The sequence below is a fragment of the Chlamydotis macqueenii genome, chromosome 19, assembly GCF_036417535.1.
Source record: "Chlamydotis macqueenii isolate bChlMac1 chromosome 19, bChlMac1.mat, whole genome shotgun sequence".
Taxonomy (NCBI): domain Eukaryota; kingdom Metazoa; phylum Chordata; class Aves; order Otidiformes; family Otididae; genus Chlamydotis; species Chlamydotis macqueenii.
The window spans coordinates 4,719,224-4,738,357 of NC_141574.1; the positions used below are offsets into that span (position 1 = coordinate 4,719,224).

Sequence of the window (19,134 nt, forward strand, 5' to 3'; positions counted from 1 at the left end):
ACAGCTCAGGAAATCCAACTTTGCTTTATTGTGTGTGAAATAGCAGTACAAATAGCAGTGTATCTTTATAGTAACAAAAATAACTTCAACTTGAAAGCCTTAAAATTTACCACTGAATTCTTAAGTTACAAAATTCAAAAGCAGTATTGTAGTAATTCCATAGATATAAAAATGGTAAATAGGCATCCGCTGGTGCGTACAGAACATTCTGAGATGCATTAATCACAACACACGTACATGGCACAGCAGTAATGTACTGAATAAGTTAGTCTGCCACCTCCTCGTGTTCTATTTACAACAGCTTACCTGAAGACTGCTTAAGGAAAGTGTAGATATGTATAAATCAACTGAAGGGGATTAAAAACTCCAGTTTTTGGATAATTGCAAAGCTAGCTGGTTAACAAACCACTAGGATGCTAGATAATTAACTTAGTGTTGCAGCAAGAATCTTAAATCCTGTGATATGTTGATTGAAACAACTTAGTATCTTAGCAGAAGTTTAAATTTGGTCAAGAGGCACTTTTGGAAGTAACTGGCACATCCATCCCTTCCCTCCAATCAGTCAGTGATTTAACCAAAGCCGCCTAGAAGACAGACCAAAATCCACCCCTCCCATTTCAAGTCTGATAGAAGTGGGATGAAGAACTGAAGACTCTGCAACCACAAGCAGCTCTTCTGGTAAGTTCAGCCAAGTGTGTTTTCTTTCCTGCTCCATGTTACTTTCACTTAAACTTGGATCATTCAATGTTACAAATTACTTGAGAAAAAGCAGAACTAAGCTTTTACTCTGACAGTGAAGCTGAGCTGTAGTCTCTAACTTTTAGCACACTTCACAGGTATTAACCTAACACTTGCGTTACTTGTTTCTTGTCTGAAGAGGCTGCTTTGCACAGGGAATCTTTGCAGTAAACCGTAATGCCCCGAACCCTTCAGCATGCTCTGTCTAGCTAGTGCACCATGTGGGGTTAGTCCAGTGCCGCTCCCCATAGCAGCGTGCAACTCGTCATTCTGGCACTTTAATTTGATAGCCTGGAAGGACAGGACAGCTCACTTCTAAAAGCTTAAGCACAGCAAACCTGCTTATCTGCCACAGCAGAAGCCACATTTCCTCTTAAAAGAGGAAGGTTTTGTGCTACAACAGAATCCTGTCAGAGTTAAGACTTTTCCAGTTGCTTTCTTAGGTGACTAGGGTTTGTCCTGTCCTCCTGAAAGCCATGACCACAACAAAGTCTTGCCATGTACCAGCAGGGAAGACTTTAGAGAAGCACTCTGCTGAGGGGAGTAGAGTTTTACTACTGCCAGTTACACCAGAGAAAGGAAAAAAAAAAAAAAAATAGTGTTTACCACAGTTAGGGACATGCACTCCTTCCAGACAACCTGTTCAGGTCCAGAACTTGCTCCCTTGCTTGATATCAGTCTATTTATCTCCCTCCCTAACCCTTCCCCAACTTGATTGATTAGGACATCATGGATTGTTGCACAGCCTTCTGCAGAGATTGCCTGGTCACCAGCAGCCGTACCACTTCTTCGTTCCTTTTTGTCAGCCTCTTCCTAGCTTGGTCATGGGTCACCATTGTCATATCCCAGCCATTCACCTGGGGGGGTGGAACAAACCGCAAAGTGAGGCAGGTGCACAGACTCACAGGTGTCCTGTAACTGGTTTATCAGAACTATGCAGTAGATAAGCTTATGCCACAGCTCACTTTGTTTATAAGCCTGTTGTGGTTTAGCCCTCGTTACCATGCAGTTACCTACTCTCCCTCAGTGGGATAGGGGAGAGAACTGGAAAGAAAGGCAAACTTGTGATTGAGATAAAAACAGTTTACTAGAATAGCAAAGGAAAATGACAGTAACAACAAAATGTAAGGATACTAAAATATACACAATGAATGATGCGCAGTTTCTCACCACCAGCTGATACAGCCTGTCCCGAGCAGCGATCACAGAAACAAAACCAAGCAAAGGAGCGAGAGAGAAAGATACCCCACCCCCAGCCAACCCCCACTTGTACAGTGAGGATGATGTTTATGGTGTGGAGTACTTTCTTTGCACAGTGTGGGTCAACTGCTCTGGCTGTATCCCTCCCATCTTCCTGCACCTGCACATCAGCGAGACCTGGAATGCTGGACAGTGTCCTTGGTCTCATTAGCAACAACTCACAACATCAGTGTGTTTATCACCATTCCTCACATATGAAATCCAAAACACAACAGCTACTGAGAGGCAAATTAACTCCATCCCAGATGAAACCAGGACAAAACCCTACAAACTGTCCTTGAAAGTGCCCAGAAGACAGTGTTTCTCCCAGCAGAAACTTCTCTGTAGCGTGCACCTAGCAGTATGTTGGTACTTGGCTTGGCGTTTACCTGCATGATCTTATCTCCAATCTGAAGTCCTGCAACTTCTGCTGGGCCTCCTTCTGTCACCCTTGTTACATAAATACCCTAGAAGGGAAAACAAAATCAGTGTTCATTGACTAAATATGGCAGCATTAAATACACAAAGGCCATTCAATGTAAAAATACTTTGTAGTAAATTACAGGATTCTAGTTAAAAGCAGGTTTGTGCGATGTTGGAAAGTAGAAAAGGCGGGGAGCTAACTTAAACAAGCTTTGTCGGAAATGCTAACGTGGCAGCAGCGTATCCTCAGCAGCCAGCTATGTGAGAGGACAGAACACAGACGCGAGTTGAGCTTGCTGGCAGGTTGGATAAGCTCAGCCTTTTGCAGGGAGTTGCTACAGAAAACAAAGAGCGTCTGACCTTGTCGGTCTTGTCTTCAGAGAAAGGATTCTGAGTGGGATCCTGATCAATGCCACCTCCGATGCTGAATCCCAGAATCAAATTGTCACCTTGACGGAGTTTATGTATTTCAATTCTTTGCTGAAAAGAGAAAAAGATAAAAGAGCTGAGTATTGCCATCACTGGAAGAACTGTCAAGTGTGTTTCAGACACAGATACTTAAGACCCAGTCAGACTGTCTCTCACAGAGACACTGTAAACCTCAGGGAAGTCTACTGGAGCAGGCTGCATCACAGCTTCGTTAGAGCACGAACCATCTGTCAAAGCTGCACATATTGCAGGCAGACAGCTCCAGCACAGAACGATCACGTGGCACTTGCTGGCTGTCAGTCACGCAACCTTGGTGTTGACAGCAATCGGCTCCGAGCTGCCACAAGGCAGCAGGGCAGGAAGCCATCGGCAGGATTTGCCACGGCACAGCCAAGCTCCTTAACTACTCAGCGCTTTACCGCTTGCCCAGAGATACAAAGGGAAAGACAGTAAAAGCAGAGCAGGTCTCTTCAAATATGAGTCAAGCCTTGCTAAGTAGCAGTCACTCATAGCTAGACTCATCCTGCCCTTTATCCACGTGCCTTGTGTTCCTGCCTAGCCCTGTCAGTGGAAATAACAACCTATTATTAGGACAGTTCTTAAGATAAGTTATCAACACACTGTTATAATCCAGGGGCAGGTTCCTCGCTGTCTGATGAACGCAGGCATCTGACAAGCTTTACACATTACCCAAGTACTGTATAAATGCCAGCTTGTGCAATCCTTGAGCCAAGATAAAAAGCCACAGTCTCAACCGAAACAAGAAGCACTCAAAAGGCTCTTCAGCCCGATCTGGTTGGAGGTGTCCCTGCTCGCGGCACGGGGGTGGCCCAGATGGCCTTTAAAGGTCCCTTCCAACCCAAACCGTTCTGATTCTCCCCGAGCGGCCCTGTCAGACAGCGAGCTCCCCGAAGGCGCCGGGCTCGCACCAGCTTGGCCGCACCGGGGCGGCTGCCACTTCCTCGGGGCCGCCGGACCGACACAGCCGGGAGCGGTGCAGCGGACTGCAGCCGGGTTAACGGTCACCCCACGCAGCGCACGCCTACGTTTACCGTTTTACCTCCTGGAAGAAACGAGACCCGTGCTTGCAAGTACAACCGATGTACTTTCACAGCTCTGCTCCTCCGGCCCCACCCGCGCTCAGCAGGTGCTGCTCCTGCCCGCGCCCCGCCCGCCGCATCGCCCGGGGAGCGGCCGAGAGGAGCAGGCGCCCCGCCAGGCGCTGGGTACAACGGCGAGCGCGGTTCTCCGCCGGCCGCTGCTTCTCTCCTCAGGCGGCGCCCGAAGGGGCGGCGGAGCGGGGCTGTCGCCCCCCCCCCGGCGGGGGCTGCTCCCCGGCTCTCCCAACCCGCAGCGCTGAGGCGCCTGTGCGAGGCTCCGGTGCCCGGCGGGAGGGCACCCACAGCCCCCACGGCGGAGCAGCCGCCGCCTGGGCGGCAACCGGAGCCGGCGGCGCTGCCACCCCCGCCCTTCGCTCCTTCCGCAGCCCCCGGGACGCGCCCACGGCCGCCTCCGCCCGCTGACAGCCCGCGGGGCGCTACCGGCAGCCCCCGGCGCGGAGCCCCGGCCCCGTTCCCGTCTCACCACCACGGCGGTGACCGGCTGCCCCGGCACGTACGACATCGCCCCGCCGCCGCCGCCGCCGCCCGAACAAAAGCTCCTCGCCCGCTCCCGCCCCGCCGCCGCCGTCACCGGCGCCGCCAACCAATCGGGCGCCGCCTCGCCCGCGGCGGAGGCGCATGCGCCGGAAGCCAGGTCGCTTTCCCGGCGGCCCCGGCGCCAAGATGGCTGCCGGGAGGTTCCGGCGGGGGAGGCGAGGGGCCGCGCTGTGGCGGTAGGTCGGGCCCCGCCGGCGGCCCGCGGTGACGGGCGGTGCGCGGTGTCCCCTGACGGGCTGTGAGGCGTGACCGGTCGGGCCCAGCCCAGGGCCCCGCGGAGCTGTGCGCCGCCGTGGATGAGAGGTAGGGCCCGGGGGGGAAGGCGGGCGGGGCCTTGGCGGGGGCGCCGAGGGCCGCTGAGCTCCCGCCGCGCCCCAGATCGCGGTCGGCGCGGCGGGCCCGGCTGTCGGCGGGAGGCAGCGCTTCGGCGGGGCTGCGCGCCGCACAGCGTGTGTGTGTGTGTGTGTCCGTGTGCCCTGTCCCGCAGTCTCGTCGCGAAGGAGCAGGTCCCCGAGCCCGGCCGGGAGCCATGGCCGCCGTGGTGGCCAAGCGCGAGGGCCCGCAGTTCATCAGCGAGGCGGCGGTGCGGGGGAACGCCGCCATCCTGGACTACTGCAGGACGTCGGTCTCGGCCCTGTCGGGCGCCACGGCGGGGATCCTCGGCCTGACCGGCCTGCACGGCTTCATCTTCTACTTCCTGGCTTCCGTCCTCCTCTCCGTGCTCTTGGTGTTAAAAGCCGGACGGCGATGGAACAAGTACTTTAAATCCCGAAGGCCGCTTTTCACGGGGGGGCTTATAGGAGGGCTCTTCACGTACGTCCTGTTCTGGACTTTCCTGTACGGCATGGTTCACGTCTACTGAGCCAGCCAGGAGCCACACGAGCTGCGGTGGTTTTTAACGAAGCGGGAGGACTGTTGCCAAAAGTCATCCACGCAGCTCGGCCGGCTGACCTTCGAAACCGTTGTTCATCGCTTGTCTCGTTAGTACTGTCGGTAAATTATGCCCGAGTACAAATGACGCGGTAGTACTGTTCTAATTAAACTGAATGTGAAACAGCGCCTGGGTGCCTCCCTTGAGTATCTGAGTGATGGTAACGTCTGTCCCTAATTGCAGGCACAGCCACGGGTTTTGGTCAATGCGGTCCCTCGTATCCTGTGCATTTTGGGTGACACACCCATCGCAGTCCCTTCCGCTTCGCTGCCTGTCCCTACGCACAGATACTGATGAAAGCAGTGTGTAGCACGGCACTCAAGAACAATCACTGACACAAGGGAATACTGCACAGTGGCATGAAATGCGGTGTATGCGAAGGTGCAGAAATGTATTTGAGGTGCTTGTGCAAACGTTCTCTTCCCCAGTTGCTCAGTGTGCACGCTGTCAGTAAACGCCCTTGTCACGGCTGCTCTTCGCTGGCACCCGCAGGAGTCACTAAGTGACGCTCTCACGAGTCAGACGCCGTGCTCCGTTCTAGCACCGTTGTGTCCTATGACAGACAATGAAATGCAGCGTCTTGCAGCCCGGCAGCTCAGGCTGTACCGAGCGCGCTTGTGAGCCTGCTGGCGTTTTGTGTAACTGAACAGCGCCCTGTTGTGGTTCCGTATGTCCCTGGCAGGAAGGGAAAGGCAAATCTGACCACTCGCCGTGCAGGTAATATCTCGGCTACAGCCCTGCTTGTGCAAGCACGGTGTTGGGAGGCTTTCATGTGAATGTAGCGCTGAAACTCCTGTATGAGTGGGTTATTTTCTTCTAGAACCCACAGTGCTCCACCACACTAAGATATTCCCCTTTTCTGGGGAAAAACATAATGTTTTGTATTTAAAGATATTTTACAGAAAAAAAACTTCTGGTGAGGTGCAGGGTTATACAGAAGGTGGATTTCATACCATAAACGTTGCTTCAGTGGTGGTTCTCGTAGGGGAAAGATGATCGAGGTTTAATTCCCTCAGCAGCATACGCGAGCACTTGCTCCCCACTACTGGGTGTGTTTTAGACACCCGTACTATTCCAAGACTTTCTAAACTCTCAACTGGATTTCTTAGCCTGTGTGTATCACAGGGAGAAGGTGGGGTGTGCAACCACAAGAACACACTTCTGTAAAAAAGTCTCAGAGAACATTCCCCTAAAGTGACAAATTTTATTGCTGTGTGTTAAATAAAAGAAGAAAAACAAAATCAGACTGAAAGGACACAAGCTCCTGAGAAGGAACCAACAGCAATGTTGTGTGAATTGTGTTAAACGGATGGTATAAAGGAGAGAAATACTCTAGGGAGTTTTGGGGGCCTGAAGACCTGAATTCAGGAAATCGCTTTGGTCATCTAACAAGAGGATCTTGTTTTGTCAGGCTAAAGATTGGTTGCAGTAGAGCACGGTCAGCTTTACGTGTTACGATGAGTACTTGGTCTCCAGGAGCTGTGCCTTGGCCTGATGTCTCGTGTTCACCATCCAGAAATTATTCAGATAGAACTGAGCTCTGACGGGCAGAAGCCTGTGCTGTTTTACTGGCACGTCAGTTACACACTCGTTAGCTCACGGTTATCTAGAGGAGAGACTTCTGGCACGAAGAGAAGAGGGTTTGGATGCAATTATAGCATTGGAGGTACACAGCTTATCCTACATTATTTTAAGTCCACTGTTTAATTCTATTTTCTAGCTAAATGTTTGACTTGCACCTGAACAGAAGCAGAGAGAGGGGGACAGACTGGGTGGGGTTTGCTATCGGTGACTGGACCGAGTTTGCCACTGCTGACAAAGGTGAGTTTTAATTCGGAATCAGCCTGTACCTCAGAGTAACCACCTCAAGGAAGTTAAAGCAGAGGCAAGCGCACCTTGCCTTTTCCATTTGTGTGACGTTCACTCACAGCAGCTCTGTAACGCCCCCTCTCTCCAGCTCTCTGCGCAGTGCTAAGGATGCCGCAGCAGGAGGGCTTTAAATCCTGACATTCAGAGACTGCACAGAAACACTTCATCTTTATTACAGTATCCAGCCACAGTGTGGAAGCTTTAAATGAGGCAGGAATATTTATTCACCTACTGTCTTCAGGAGCTGGCAGTTAGTTCCTGTTAGTTAGTTAGTTAGTTCCTGTCAGCTCAGGCAAATGCAAACTTTAAACATAATAAGCACTTTTCTCTTCCCAGACGAGTTCCATCCCCCCATGAGCATATATTCACAGAACGGGCAGCAATGAGATTTATTTCTCCATTGAGAGACGCACTCATAGTTCCTGGAAGTTACCAGAGGGTTGAAATAGTGGGTGTCTGTCTGCTACATTTTCCTCCTGTTGGTGTATTTGGAAGAGTCTGGCAAAGTCTGTTTTACCGGATAGGGCTCCCCTTTCCAGTCTCTGCAGTACAGTTCAGGGTACTACGGAAAACAGCAGAAGCATCAAGTCCCCCATCCAGATCTCTCCCCACCATGAGCAATCGGTAAGTGGTGCAGACAGGACAATCCTGAACAAACGAAACCAGGCACTAAACAAAAGAGGAAGAACCCAAGACCATCTCTGTGCAGATACTCCAGTGCCACGTTGCTTTCTAGTGTGCTAACCTCTTTCCCCCAATTGTGAACCCCAAAAACCATCTGTCCCTGCCTTTGTTCACAATACTCCTCTGCGTGCTGTTACCTGTTCCATGCTCTGAAATGTCGGTACAAACGGAGGCGGTGGGTAGCAGGTGAGGCAGCCGAGAACCAGCTGTGGCTGAAGGGATTCCCCATTCAGAGCTGCGGCAGGACCTTCTCCTGCTGTTCCTGAGACGAGCAGAGCACCTGGCTGCGGCTCCTGCGCAGGCTTTTCCTGGAGGAGCACCATTTCCAGCCCTAACGGTTCCACGCACCCCGCAATAAGTAACTGCCCCCGCTGTGGCACAGGCCCCGGCAGCACGACAGCCCCCTTTCTTGCCCCCGGGCTCCGAGCTGCTGCATTTCATTGCACTTCCTGACGGAGCAGTCCTGCCGCTTCACAGCTCATCTTGCACGGAACACAAGCCAGAGTCGGAAGCCGTGGCCGTAAGTCAGCAGAACAGGAGACAGGTTGGATCCCAGCCTCAGCCCTCCTCAAAGTGCCAGAGGTGTTCCACATCGCGGCTCTTTCGCACATGGAAGCAAAGCACAGCCACAGGATAACGCTGGCTATTGACGTAGGTATAGACACAAAAACATTTGTTTGGTGCCTTTTTTTTCCTTTTATAAAATCCTTTTAGAAATCCACAGTCACGACACACAGCTGCAAGCTCAGGATACCAGAGAACATCTCAGGGAAGGAAGCGCGTTCTTCAAAGGACTTTTTTTTCCTCTGGGAATCCCAATAATAGAGAGTAGATCTGATCTGGGATATATCCGCCTCCCAGTCCCGGTGTGACTTCACACCTGCGTGGTTTTCCTGGAACGTGAGTCCAGCTGGCAGAGCCATCGCTGTGCCTAGAGCCCACCGAGCTGGTCAGGGCTCTGATTCCCATTCAGCGCAGGGCTAGATAAGGATTTCCTGGAACTGGACCTGAGGAAACAAGCAAAGGTGGCAGACAAGGCAAGCAGGCTATTTCTGTTTCAGGAGGCAATGTGGGCAAGAGGTTCGCAGCCAGGCCTGTCACACCCTACCGCAAAAGCCATCATCCTCTGTGCAGATAAAGCCGCAGTTCTCAGTTTCACGAGGCTCTGGCACTCTTGGAGCTGCCTCAGTTCCACCCGCAGTCATGGACCGACAGCGCAAGGTCGTTTATAGTCCAGCCATGACACAGCAGCTTCCTCGCTCCCCAGCTAACTGCAGCGGTGCATTACGGAGGGAGGGAGGAACTTGGCTGAACTCATTTGAAGGAATACAATTTCCTGGAATTTGCCTTTGTTTGCCATTAATGTTTACGTGTTCCCATATCTCCTCCTATTTCTATTAGTCACAACAATAAAGCCGTTACATTTGAACACAAAAGCCAAGCCCACTTACTTTACTTCCTCATACTTTTTGCCTCGATAAAAGTTGCTCTTTTTAATCAGATAGAGCAGCACCAGGTCACAAAAGAAAGCTCCCTGCAAACAGAAAGAACTTGTGGTTTATCTTTAGAATAGAAGAGGAAATGTTCTGATCTAATTAGCAGTGAGCATTAAAGAAGAATAACTTGCAGGAGCTGTATTTTCCTTCATACTCTGTAATCTTAGGGCTATTTAGACTACGAGGTACATTAACGAATGCCTTTAAGACAGGACATGGGCACACACCTGACAGAGCAGCAAAAACTTCACTGGAGAGGAAATAAACCAACCGTCCCGTTTTATCCCCATAACAGCTGCATGAAGGGTCTGCGTCCCAATAGGTTCTGTTAAGAAAATACATTCACTTACCGCTCCCATGAGAGCGAGCCCCGAACCGATATTGATAATGGTGGGAATGATGTTAAACTTCCCTGCCTAAAAGAAAAAGGTCATGAAGTACTCGGTGAGAGAACAGCCCAAGAAACAAACGTCAGGGCGTGGTATGGCACAGGGGAAGCTGCTAGTGCCTGCGGGTGTGTTTTGCTAGCAGCAGGCACAAGCACAGATTTGCAGTGAACGATCTTGGAGGCTAAGGGTCCGTGTGTGTCTCAGATCCAACTGTCCATGGCTGCATTTCTGAGCCGGCGTCAGCCCTGGATTAGGCTTCTTTTTTTCTGCAGTGCATATGCAGGAAAAATAAGTCTCTGGAGTGTATTTACTTCTGTTGGACTTTACATGAGCCTGGTTTTAGGCACAAGAGACGCAGACTCATCCGCACTGCAGGTCATCTCCTTTCTCACGTAGGGTTAGCCCCACATGGATGAATGGCAATAGCCCTTTCCTACGACAAGCCAGAGAGGCTGTTCCCATCCCAGAGCTGCCTTTCTACTGAGAGCTATCTCCCCGCTTCTTCCTCTCCATGCTCAGAAATACTCTGGCCTGGGAGCTCACCTTGCCATTCACCATCACATCAAAGCGGATTCCATACGCTTTAATGAGCGTCCGGTAGTCGACCCCCTCCGTGTCCCGGTAATACTTGGCAAACCTGGAATACAACAATGCTGATTTTAACTCCATCATCTGCCCACCCCCCACAAGAAACACTGAACACCTGGAAACATTCCAGGCCACGTTGGACGGGGCTCTGAGCAACCTGATCTGGTTGGAGATGTCCCTGCTCCTTGCAGGGGGGTTGGGCCGGATGGGCTTTGAAGGTCCCTTCCAACCCAAACCATTCTGTGGTTCTATAAGAACCCATCTGAACCCACTTATCTCTTCAAGCAGATCTACTTCCCTACCAAAACCAGCTTTAGCTTGCCATGAGCATGACTCCCTCCCTCCCCTCCTCTGCAAAGCAGTGCGTTTGGCTGGGGCGGTGCCCAGCATGGTCTGGTATTACTTCACTGCCAACCTCCAGCACCTGTGAGTCAAACCAGCTCAGCCCGACCGCGGTACTGCATCGTATTCACCTCTTTCTTACCTGAAGTTGTACCCAGAAGAGATGGACTTTTCTGCAAACTTGTTATCCAGCCGGCTAAAAGAATAGTGAGGATTACATTCAGAAGGGGCTTTATCAAGATCACAGTTCCATTCAATCTGAATTCCTATCACACCACCCTTAACGAAAGAGAGAGACAGTGTGAGTTTTTTAAGCTTAGTTCAATTAATGTGTCTTCAAATTTGTCAGATCCTTGGGCAAGTTTTTCCCAGGGACAAGAACAGCTGCATTTCTGGTCACAGACACAAGCACACACGCTTCTGGATGGGCTAAGTTCACGCTGATGACATTAACCACATTGCTCTACACACAATCCTAGCTTTCCCTGTGCTGGCGTCCTAGGAGGAGGTTTCTCCTAGGCAGGCACTCCTACCTCCAAGGCCATTTCCTGGAAGTCGCTCCCAGCCCACTGGACGATGCTCCCCAGGAGGAAGATGGGGCAGTAGGGATGCTCCGTGCTGTAGCGGCAGCTCTTCAGGTAGGACTCATTGTCGGTTGCCAGCACATTCATCCTGCGTGTAGGGAAGAGGGAAAGCCACCTTGTCTCCTTCTGTCCTTGACCAGACAGCCTACGCCACCGAGACTGCAGGGACAAGAGACTCCTCCAGCACCCCTCATGCACAACAGAAATGTCACCTTGCCGCCAGCCTCGTCACCCTGCGAGCCTCTCCACTGCTGGCCCAGGGAAAGCAGTCTGCTCACACAAAAATGACCTCCAGGCCAGACAGGGACTAGGCTCGCTGAATTTGGGCTCAGGGAAGCACCCACATGGAGCAAGTTGCCAGGGTGCTCCAGGGCCATCTAGTTTTCTCAAGGTAAAAAACCAAACATGCCAGAAATGTCTGAGCCTGGGAGAGCAGCAGGAACACACTCCTTTCTACACTTCCTTCCTTCATTCATATTGGACCCAGAGGTAGAGCAGCAAATGCAAACAAATATTTTAAATTTGCATTTTCCCAGCTTTGTCCGGGCACTTTCATTTTTATGGAAAGAGGAGGAACATCTGGGAGCAGAAGCAGCTCTGCACTGATCATGCCCTGGCTGGCAGACAGATCCAGTTAGGAGCTCTGGTGCGCTGCATGCTGTAGGAGCCACCACAGACCCCACCTGGTGAAGGACAGCCTGATCCCAGTTGTTCTCTGAGAAGCTCCAAGCCCTCACTCTCTCCTTGTTCCCACACAGCCTGAAGCCAAAGGCCTCCCCTGTGCTTTAGAAGAGAGACTATCCGCCTCCCCGCCCCAGCCCTCAGGCAGAAGGACAGTGGAGCAAGCAGAGATTATTGGCTCTGTGATGGGGAGGACAGGGGATCTCCAAGCACCTGCACTTACTTGGAGAACTTAAACTTGGGGAAGCGGATTGAGTTCTTGATGTAAACAGTGAAGTTCTCTGCGCTGGCAAGAAGTGGTTTCCTGGAAGAGAAGGGTTTGTTATCTGGTTTATGTTTGTACCCTGCCCACATGTTTAAACCGGAACTGCCATTTTAGAAACGGCTACATTTCACCCCATGGTGCTAGGCCAGCCATGCTGCTTTCCCCATACGGCCAGCAAGGAGCTGGTGAGGAGCATGCAGGCTGAGGGGAAGGACTGAGACCTGGAAACAGCCCTAGGACAGCCTGTGAGCCAAGCAGGGGGGAGTGGAGGGCCAGTCCTGCCGGGGGGCCATGCAGAGCTCCCTCCTGCCCTGGAACAGCCCACGTTCAAGCAAGCGTTCAAGCAGAGGGAACCCAGAAACCGCTCTGAGTGACACACAAGCCAAGCAACTCAAGCTTGGAAATGGCATAGGACGGCCACATACTTGGGCTTGGATCTTTTCTCCACTGGGCACCAGGCCAGTATCTCACAAGTCCCTCTGATGCTGTCCTTGTCTTTCAAACAACGGCCCGTCTTAACCCCTGCAGCACAGACATCACAGAAAAGGTCACACAGAGCAGCCACCTCCTCTCCTTCCCTACAGGGCACATGAAAATCAGATGCTTTTTTCACTGCCACTCTAAGCCCCCCGCCCTGCCGTGAAAGGGCCTCTCAGCTGGAACAACCGCTCTCTTGTTGATTCTCCAAAGCAGCCCCGGGTGCTCTGGCCCAGCCACCACAGAGCTGTAAGCAAGGCAGCAGTCTTCACAGAAGACTAAAGAAAAGACAGTCCTGGCCGTGCTCTGTCATCAGAGATCCCTGGGGTTGTAACCAGGCTGGTGCCTCTGAAGGAACCTGCCTCTACCAAACAAAGAAACGGAGGAGGGACCCTTCCCTTACCATTGCCAGCCACCACCGCTTCCCCCGCCGGGCAGTCCCCGTCCTTGTAACAGCGGGCGTCAGGAATGGTGACACTCTGCAAAGGGGAAGAGGACAGAAGTGAGACCTGTGACAGGACACAAGACTCAGGGGGGTAAGAAAGTGCTGCTGATGTGGGGTGAATCCTCTACAGGATGGTGAACACTGAAAACGTGCAGCTGAAGTGGTAACTGCAGGTCACGTGCAAACAGCTTGACAGTATCACACCACCAGCAACACCACGGTTCAGCCACAACGTCCTGCTTTTGGGCTCTGCTCAATCTGGAGAGAGACAGGCTGTGGGAAAACCCAGGCATCACCTACCACTCACCAAAACCAAGCAGGAGACCACAATAGTTCACCCTACCTTTGATTTAAGCTACAAGCTCTCTGAGCTCAAAATTACCCTTGGCTGCACGCCGGGTTAACGCAGCCACTAGAGGACAGCCGCGTCCTGAACAAGCAAGCTGTGATCTCGGCCTGGGCTGCCCTTCTGCTTGAGATACGGAAAAGTAATCACTGCTACATGGAGACAACACTCCCTGCACGGCCACTGTCCTCCGCCAGGCTCCAGCCCATTCTGAACCATGTCTCCACAGAGGATGTTTCAACGTGACACAGAAAGACCTCATGCCTCTAGCCCACAAGGCATGTTCTGGAGGGTACCGAGCACCTTCCCACATCCTGAAGGTAAGGAAAGCCTGAATGTTCAGTCCTTCCCAGGATGGGGCTCTTTGAAAGCCTCCTCTACCCGTAACCAGACTGAGTCACCTCAAAGTTGTTTTCCCATGGCCTTTTCTGACCCTGAGGAATCACTGCTCTGGTCTCATCTCCAGCTGGGCAGATGTCCAACACCTTCCACTAAAGTCAGGAAGACTCTACATGATCAGTGCCTCTGGAAATTAAGACAGCTGAACCTCCCAGGTTTGCAGTAAGCAGTCTGATTTTCTCAACTGAGATATTACACTACAGAGAAAAAGCATTCGCCTTTCATCCTTCCTGTGCTCGTTGCTCCCCAGATGTCCTCTGTCAGTTCTTACCCCCAGTTTTGTAGGGATCTGGGGGCCAAGGGGCTCAGTTCTTCCTACCTCAGGACACGTGGCTTGCCTCTGGTTTGGGGTCACAATCAGATTCGTCATGACAAAGAAGACATTTTCACCCTAGAATAAAAAGTAAGGCAGGAAGAGTTAGAAAATCTGTTCTATTCTTCAAGAATCTGTTACAAGGAGGATGCAGTTCTCTGCAGAATAGTAACACCTCCCTCTCTTTGGGACACAGGTACATCTGTCCTCAGCAGGAGGGACACATCAGTCAACAGGTCTCTCTCTACCCAGGTCTGTCCAGTACAAACCAGCCCACCCAGACCCAACCAGGACAGCGCAGGACTCTCCCTCCAAAGCAAAATGAGAGATTACGCAGTAGTCAGCAGGGCAAGTCACTTAATGTGCTGGTAGCAAGCATTCAGATACTCCTAAAAACCCACGTGGGACACGTCTCATGGCTGACCTGAGACATTCAGCAGATGAGCAGCAATCAGCACACAGAGCAGCAAAGCCTACGTTTGCATTCACAGCCCACAGATGTCGCTGAGTTGCACTGTAAGCCCAGGGTCTAACACCACTCTGGCCGCTGGAGGCTGATGTACGCTGGGGCAGACTGCAGCGGTGCTGGATTCCACACTGCAGACTGACTGCCCCATCATGTTTGGCCTCATGATGCCATAGCCCAGACATCTGCGTTGCAGAGCACACCAGCCCAGAGGCGCAGGCAGCTATCTTTACTCAGCACACACGCTACAAGGCCTCCTAATAAGCCAACACGCAGTAACAAGACCACTGAGTCACAGGAGAGATATCTGATAAGTTAAAATACTGGGCGGCGTCACCAGCCACCTGCTAAGTGTCCCAGGGCTTCCACACAGCTGGAACAAGAGGCACCGCCAGGACGCTGCCTGGCCTCCCTGCCGCACAGCGCACACTGGTCTGAGACCGACAGCTTGCAGTGAGGCTTTGACTAAAAGTGGTGGAGATGCAGAGCACAGATCCACAGGTCTGAGTAAACGTGGCTGCAGCAGGAGGAAAGTGAAGCCTTATTCTTATGTACAGACAAGTAAATTGTTCAGTTTACAGCCTTCTACCCCCTGTCAGCACAGGACCCTGGTTTTCCCCTCACACCTGTCCACCACATGGTGGACACTAGCAGGGAAAGCACAAACAGCCTCTGGCAAGCACAGCTGGGCAACTTCCAGCCTGGTGCCGGGCCACATCTGCTGCCATCTTTTCCCCTTAAGCATCAGCTATGCATTTCACTTTGTCCAAGCCAAAGAAGCAGCAAGGCAGGTTCAGCCAGACACATTTCAAGCAACTCTCATCGCTCAAATTGCACCACATCTTCTTTCCATCTCCCGCTCCCTCTGGGCTGCCCTGTGCACGCCTGCTCTAGCCCAGGAAAGGAGGCAAGCAGGCACTTTGCTCGGCTGAGCAGTCCCACTGAAGTCCACGGGACTTCTGCTTGCAAAGTGCTGCTTGACAAGTATCATGGACCTTTGCAAGAGAGACAAGGCTGCACTGGTATTTGCTGGAAAGACCTAAGAGAAGGCACAGCACTGCCTTCTTGTAGCCCACCTCCTGCTTATTCATAGGAAAGACCTGGATACATCACTTCAGCCTTTCCACCAGCAACCACGCTGGAAGATGTCTTTCTAGGTGAACGGCAGAGACAATATCAGTGGGGCGATGCCAACCTGTGGAGGGATGACGTAGTCTGCAACATCCCACAGCCTCTCCCCCAGCTCCGAGGTGTTGGTGAAGGCCACCCCTTTCAGCTTGGTGATGACAGAGCTCTGGAGGGATGTGTCTGTATCCTGATAGCCTTTCTTGACAACAAACACCCACCTGCAAAGAACACAGCAGTCAGGGGCATTAGGAAGTGGGGTCACAGAACAAGTTAGCCAGAGAAGATTTATTCCAAGACCAAACACAGTTCAAGGGTTAATCAAAATACGGCAATGACACCAAACCCTCTGCAACTACTACTATTACAAATTTAGAATAAACTATTTGACACAAGCTGGAAGGAAGAAGACCAAGAACTCACACACAAGGAAAGGTGTAATAACTGGTCATGGCGTAAAAAACCAAGCCTCCTCTCTCCCTGTCCTGCGCTATGCTCAGCAAGCTCAATGGAAAGAGGGGAGGGCAGGCCTCCCTTTTCCTCAAGATGAAAAATAATAGGAGCTTTTGCAAGTTGCAGTGAAGAGTGCGGTTGGTTTCACAAACACATGACTCACTCCCATTTCAGCAGCCTGCCATTAGGCTACCAGTCCAGCAACAGACCACGGCTGGGGAGATGCAACTCCTGCAGCTGAGCTGAGTATTACCAACAGAAACCTGCAGGGAATATTCTCAGCTGGATACAGGATCTTTCGTAAGCCAGTGCGATGGTAACAACCTGATTGCACCCTGGCCTCTGTGCTGGGCTTCAGGCTTCTCATAGCACACCTGGAAGAGCTGCTGCCTTGCTAAGCAGTCCAGGGAAAGGCTTTGTTTACTTCTCCCCACTGGAATCACCAAGAGCTCCGTATCACCAGGTGAAAACCTCTCTGGGTTAAAGGAAATGCCTCCAGCTCCCCCACAATACTGCCAGAGTCACCTGCCAAGACAACAAATCACCCAGACCCTTGAATAAGCTAAGGGTGCCGGGGCAGGTTTTGGGGGAGGGACGCAGGCTGTGTTTGCTGGCACGGCTCCTCTTCGCAGTGCGCGGACCTGGGGTGCACTGCTGCACGCAGAAAGGGAAAGCGGCCATCTCTGGGGCTGAGCAGCACTGACATATGCTGCCCTTCACCTGCTACTTGTGACAAACCTGAATAATAACATTCTCCCACCCCTGTGAAGTTTCCTACTTTCCTATTTTTCTTAGGACACTGTTTTTCTCTCCCAGGAGGGCTCAAAAGCAGACCCTTACATTTTCCACAGCGAATCAGGGAGGAAACGGCAGCTACATGCAAGAAATTATTCAGAGGGTTTGATGATCAGAACCCCGAGCCAGGCTCTGAACAGGTCTGGGTAGGTAATCAGGCAGTCAGAGATCAGACTAACGCTACTCAGCTCTGCAATAAGCTGGAAGCTCCAGCCACACAGGAGTCACTGCAGGCACCATCGGTGACGGTGCCAGAGCTCTGCAGAAGGCAATAGATGCCTAGGGAATAAAACAGCCGCTATGGCCCAGGCAGTGTTTGAACACTCAGTCACTGGTTGTGCCGTACCCCTCTTGGACGGAGGATGTGTACTCGGCAACGCTATCTACAGGATTCCTCCTTTCGCAGCTAATACGTGCCAGACTGCTGAGACTCCATCTCTGCCCTGCTAGCTAAAGCAGGCTCTGCAACCATACACCTTTCTATAAATAAACCCAGCATGTAAAAATGACTCTGCTATAGTTAATCAGGGAAAACACGAGGTGTGAGAAAGGTGAAGGGACTCAGAAGCACAGATAGTGAGGGTAAAGACTTATGCATCGCACTCTGCAAAGCCTCCGAAACTCAGGAAGCACAGGAATCACATAAGCTGGATAATTCCAGGTCTGAGCCTGCAAGCTGCAAGGAGTATCGCTGTGCTCCTTACATGTCAGCGTGACCAGCCGCTTGCAGAACTGGGCCTTTTCTGAGAGGTGCTCTAGCTGTCTCCACGCCAGCTCACCCTGCTCTGAAATAAACACACGGCAGCCGACATTCACGCTGCCTCAGCCTCCACAATCCTGGTTGCTGTAACCCACTCCAGCAAAGGAATCTGCCACTTTGTGCTCCGTTCCCTCCCGTCTAGACCTGAGCATGTCATGCAGCCGTGCAGACGAGCCAGGTGTGTCCCAAGGCTCACGAACCGTGGCCATGAATGCTATTGTTTCTGAGTCTAGCGCTAAGGTTTGGCCCCATTCCCATCAAATACAGAAATAAAGGCGTAAATAATGCAGTACAAAGCCATAGTGCTGTTGATCTATTTTTAACCCGACGTTAATCTGTAAGGTAGAGCTGAACCTAGCGATCCTTAGCAGGTGAAAAATCAGATATAAGCCTATTAGACATTACAAAATCCAGCTGTATAAACAAGCATAACTACCTGCATCAAAATCACAACCCACAGCAAGCTGTCACTGTATGCAGAGCACCCTACATTCATCCTCATCCCAACACAGCACGCAACCGCAGCAGTACGTGAAACACAGGGTGATTCTTACCCCACCAGGTAAGCTAGGATGGAGAGCTGCACCACTCGATAGAGAATCCCCACCTTCTTGTTCTTCGCAATGACGTATTTCTCTGTTTTATAATCAAAAAGCGATAGAAATAAACCTTTCCAAGCCACCTGCCCCATGCTCCCGGCTTGCTCTGTACCAGTGGCTGAGGCAGGCAGCAGCGTTTGCAGCTCGCATTATCCACACGTGCTCTGCGTGGAAACCTGACACACCAGCCCCTTCAGAGCAAGAGGCTGATCTCCTCCCTCCCGTCAGCTGCTCGCTGGCAGCCGCTCTCCGGTCGGAAACTGGCAGCTGCACGAACACGAGATCCTTCCTTAGCTGCTTTCCAGCTAATTCATCCTCTGGGGAAGCCCGCCCACCCCCTCAGTTTTGCCCCCAAGCTTCCTTCTCTCTCCCACAGCCACAAAATGTTTATAAGGAAACATGTTACAGCATCCAAGGTGACACAGCTAGAGTCTCTGGCTGTGGTATTTAAGTATTTAATACTGAAGTATTAAAGCCTTTCTTCAGCCTTTATATGACGGCAAAGAACCTGGTTAAATTTTTAATTTCTTAAGCATTCGCATGAACAATGAGAACTTGGGTCCTTATCAGTCATCCAGAATACCTGCCGGTTACTACATCTCCCCACCAAAAAACCCCCAACATCTTAAGAAACTAAGAA

General features: G+C 51.6%; 3 protein-coding genes across 5 annotated transcripts; 1 reads left to right on the forward strand and 2 right to left on the reverse strand.

Moving 5' to 3' along the window:
* Window positions 1–864: 864 nt before the first annotated feature.
* Window positions 865–4,528, reverse strand: TAX1BP3 (Tax1 binding protein 3). Its single transcript, XM_086763026.1, has 4 exons — window positions 4,414–4,528; window positions 2,761–2,880; window positions 2,367–2,444; window positions 865–1,595 (listed from the first exon to the last, which is right to left on the reverse strand). The coding sequence occupies exons 1-4, from the start codon at window positions 4,450–4,452 to the stop codon at window positions 1,458–1,460; spliced, it is 375 nt and encodes a 124-aa protein (XP_086619152.1). The 5' UTR covers window positions 4,453–4,528; the 3' UTR covers window positions 865–1,457.
* Window positions 4,529–4,586: 58 nt separating this feature from the next.
* EMC6 (ER membrane protein complex subunit 6) lies at window positions 4,587–5,545 on the forward strand. Its single transcript, XM_086762806.1, has 2 exons — window positions 4,587–4,790; window positions 4,975–5,545. Exon 2 carries the CDS (start codon window positions 5,017–5,019, stop codon window positions 5,347–5,349), a length of 333 nt encoding a protein of 110 aa, XP_086618932.1. The 5' UTR covers window positions 4,587–4,790; window positions 4,975–5,016; the 3' UTR covers window positions 5,350–5,545.
* A 1,063-nt stretch (window positions 5,546–6,608) lies between these two features.
* P2RX5 (purinergic receptor P2X 5) lies at window positions 6,609–18,763 on the reverse strand. Of its 3 annotated transcripts, none has more exons than XM_086762804.1 (12): window positions 18,450–18,757; window positions 15,958–16,108; window positions 14,255–14,374; window positions 13,197–13,272; window positions 12,742–12,838; window positions 12,275–12,355; window positions 11,320–11,458; window positions 10,929–11,065; window positions 10,400–10,493; window positions 9,818–9,883; window positions 9,423–9,505; window positions 6,609–8,978 (listed from the first exon to the last, which is right to left on the reverse strand). In XM_086762804.1, exons 1-12 carry the CDS (start codon window positions 18,584–18,586, stop codon window positions 8,903–8,905), a joined length of 1,257 nt encoding a protein of 418 aa, XP_086618930.1. In that variant the 5' UTR covers window positions 18,587–18,757; the 3' UTR covers window positions 6,609–8,902. The 3 variants fall into 3 exon arrangements, with proteins under 3 accessions (XP_086618930.1, XP_010115168.2, XP_086618931.1); XM_010116866.2 differs by having other exon boundaries at window positions 14,303–14,374; window positions 18,450–18,751; XM_086762805.1 differs by lacking the exon at window positions 9,423–9,505 and having other exon boundaries at window positions 18,450–18,763.
* Window positions 18,764–19,134: the final 371 nt, after the last annotated feature.

What these genes read in the sequence shown, in the direction of transcription:
- TAX1BP3 (XM_086763026.1), bottom strand. Translation starts at nt 4,452, where the DNA reads ATGTCGTACGTGCCGGGGCAGCCGGTCACCGCCGTGGTG. An exon ending in CTGAAGACAAGACCGACAAG is followed by an intron (nt 2,445 to 2,760) that starts GTCAGACGCTCT and finishes TTTCCCTTCTAG; the next exon opens with GGTATTTATGTAACAAGGGT. An exon ending in TTGGAGATAAGATCATGCAG is followed by an intron (nt 1,596 to 2,366) that starts GTAAACGCCAAG and finishes CCACCCCCCCAG; the next exon opens with GTGAATGGCTGGGATATGAC.
- EMC6 (XM_086762806.1), top strand. Translation starts at nt 5,017, where the DNA reads ATGGCCGCCGTGGTGGCCAAGCGCGAGGGCCCGCAGTTCATCAGCGAG.
- P2RX5 (XM_086762804.1), bottom strand. Translation starts at nt 18,586, where the DNA reads ATGGGGCAGGTGGCTTGGAAAGGTTTATTTCTATCGCTTTTTGATTAT. An exon ending in TCTTCTGGGTACAACTTCAG is followed by an intron (nt 10,494 to 10,928) that starts GTAAGAAAGAGG and finishes GTTGTATTCCAG; the next exon opens with GTTTGCCAAGTATTACCGGG. An exon ending in ATGTGATGGTGAATGGCAAG is followed by an intron (nt 9,884 to 10,399) that starts GTGAGCTCCCAG and finishes TTTTTCTTTTAG; the next exon opens with GCAGGGAAGTTTAACATCAT.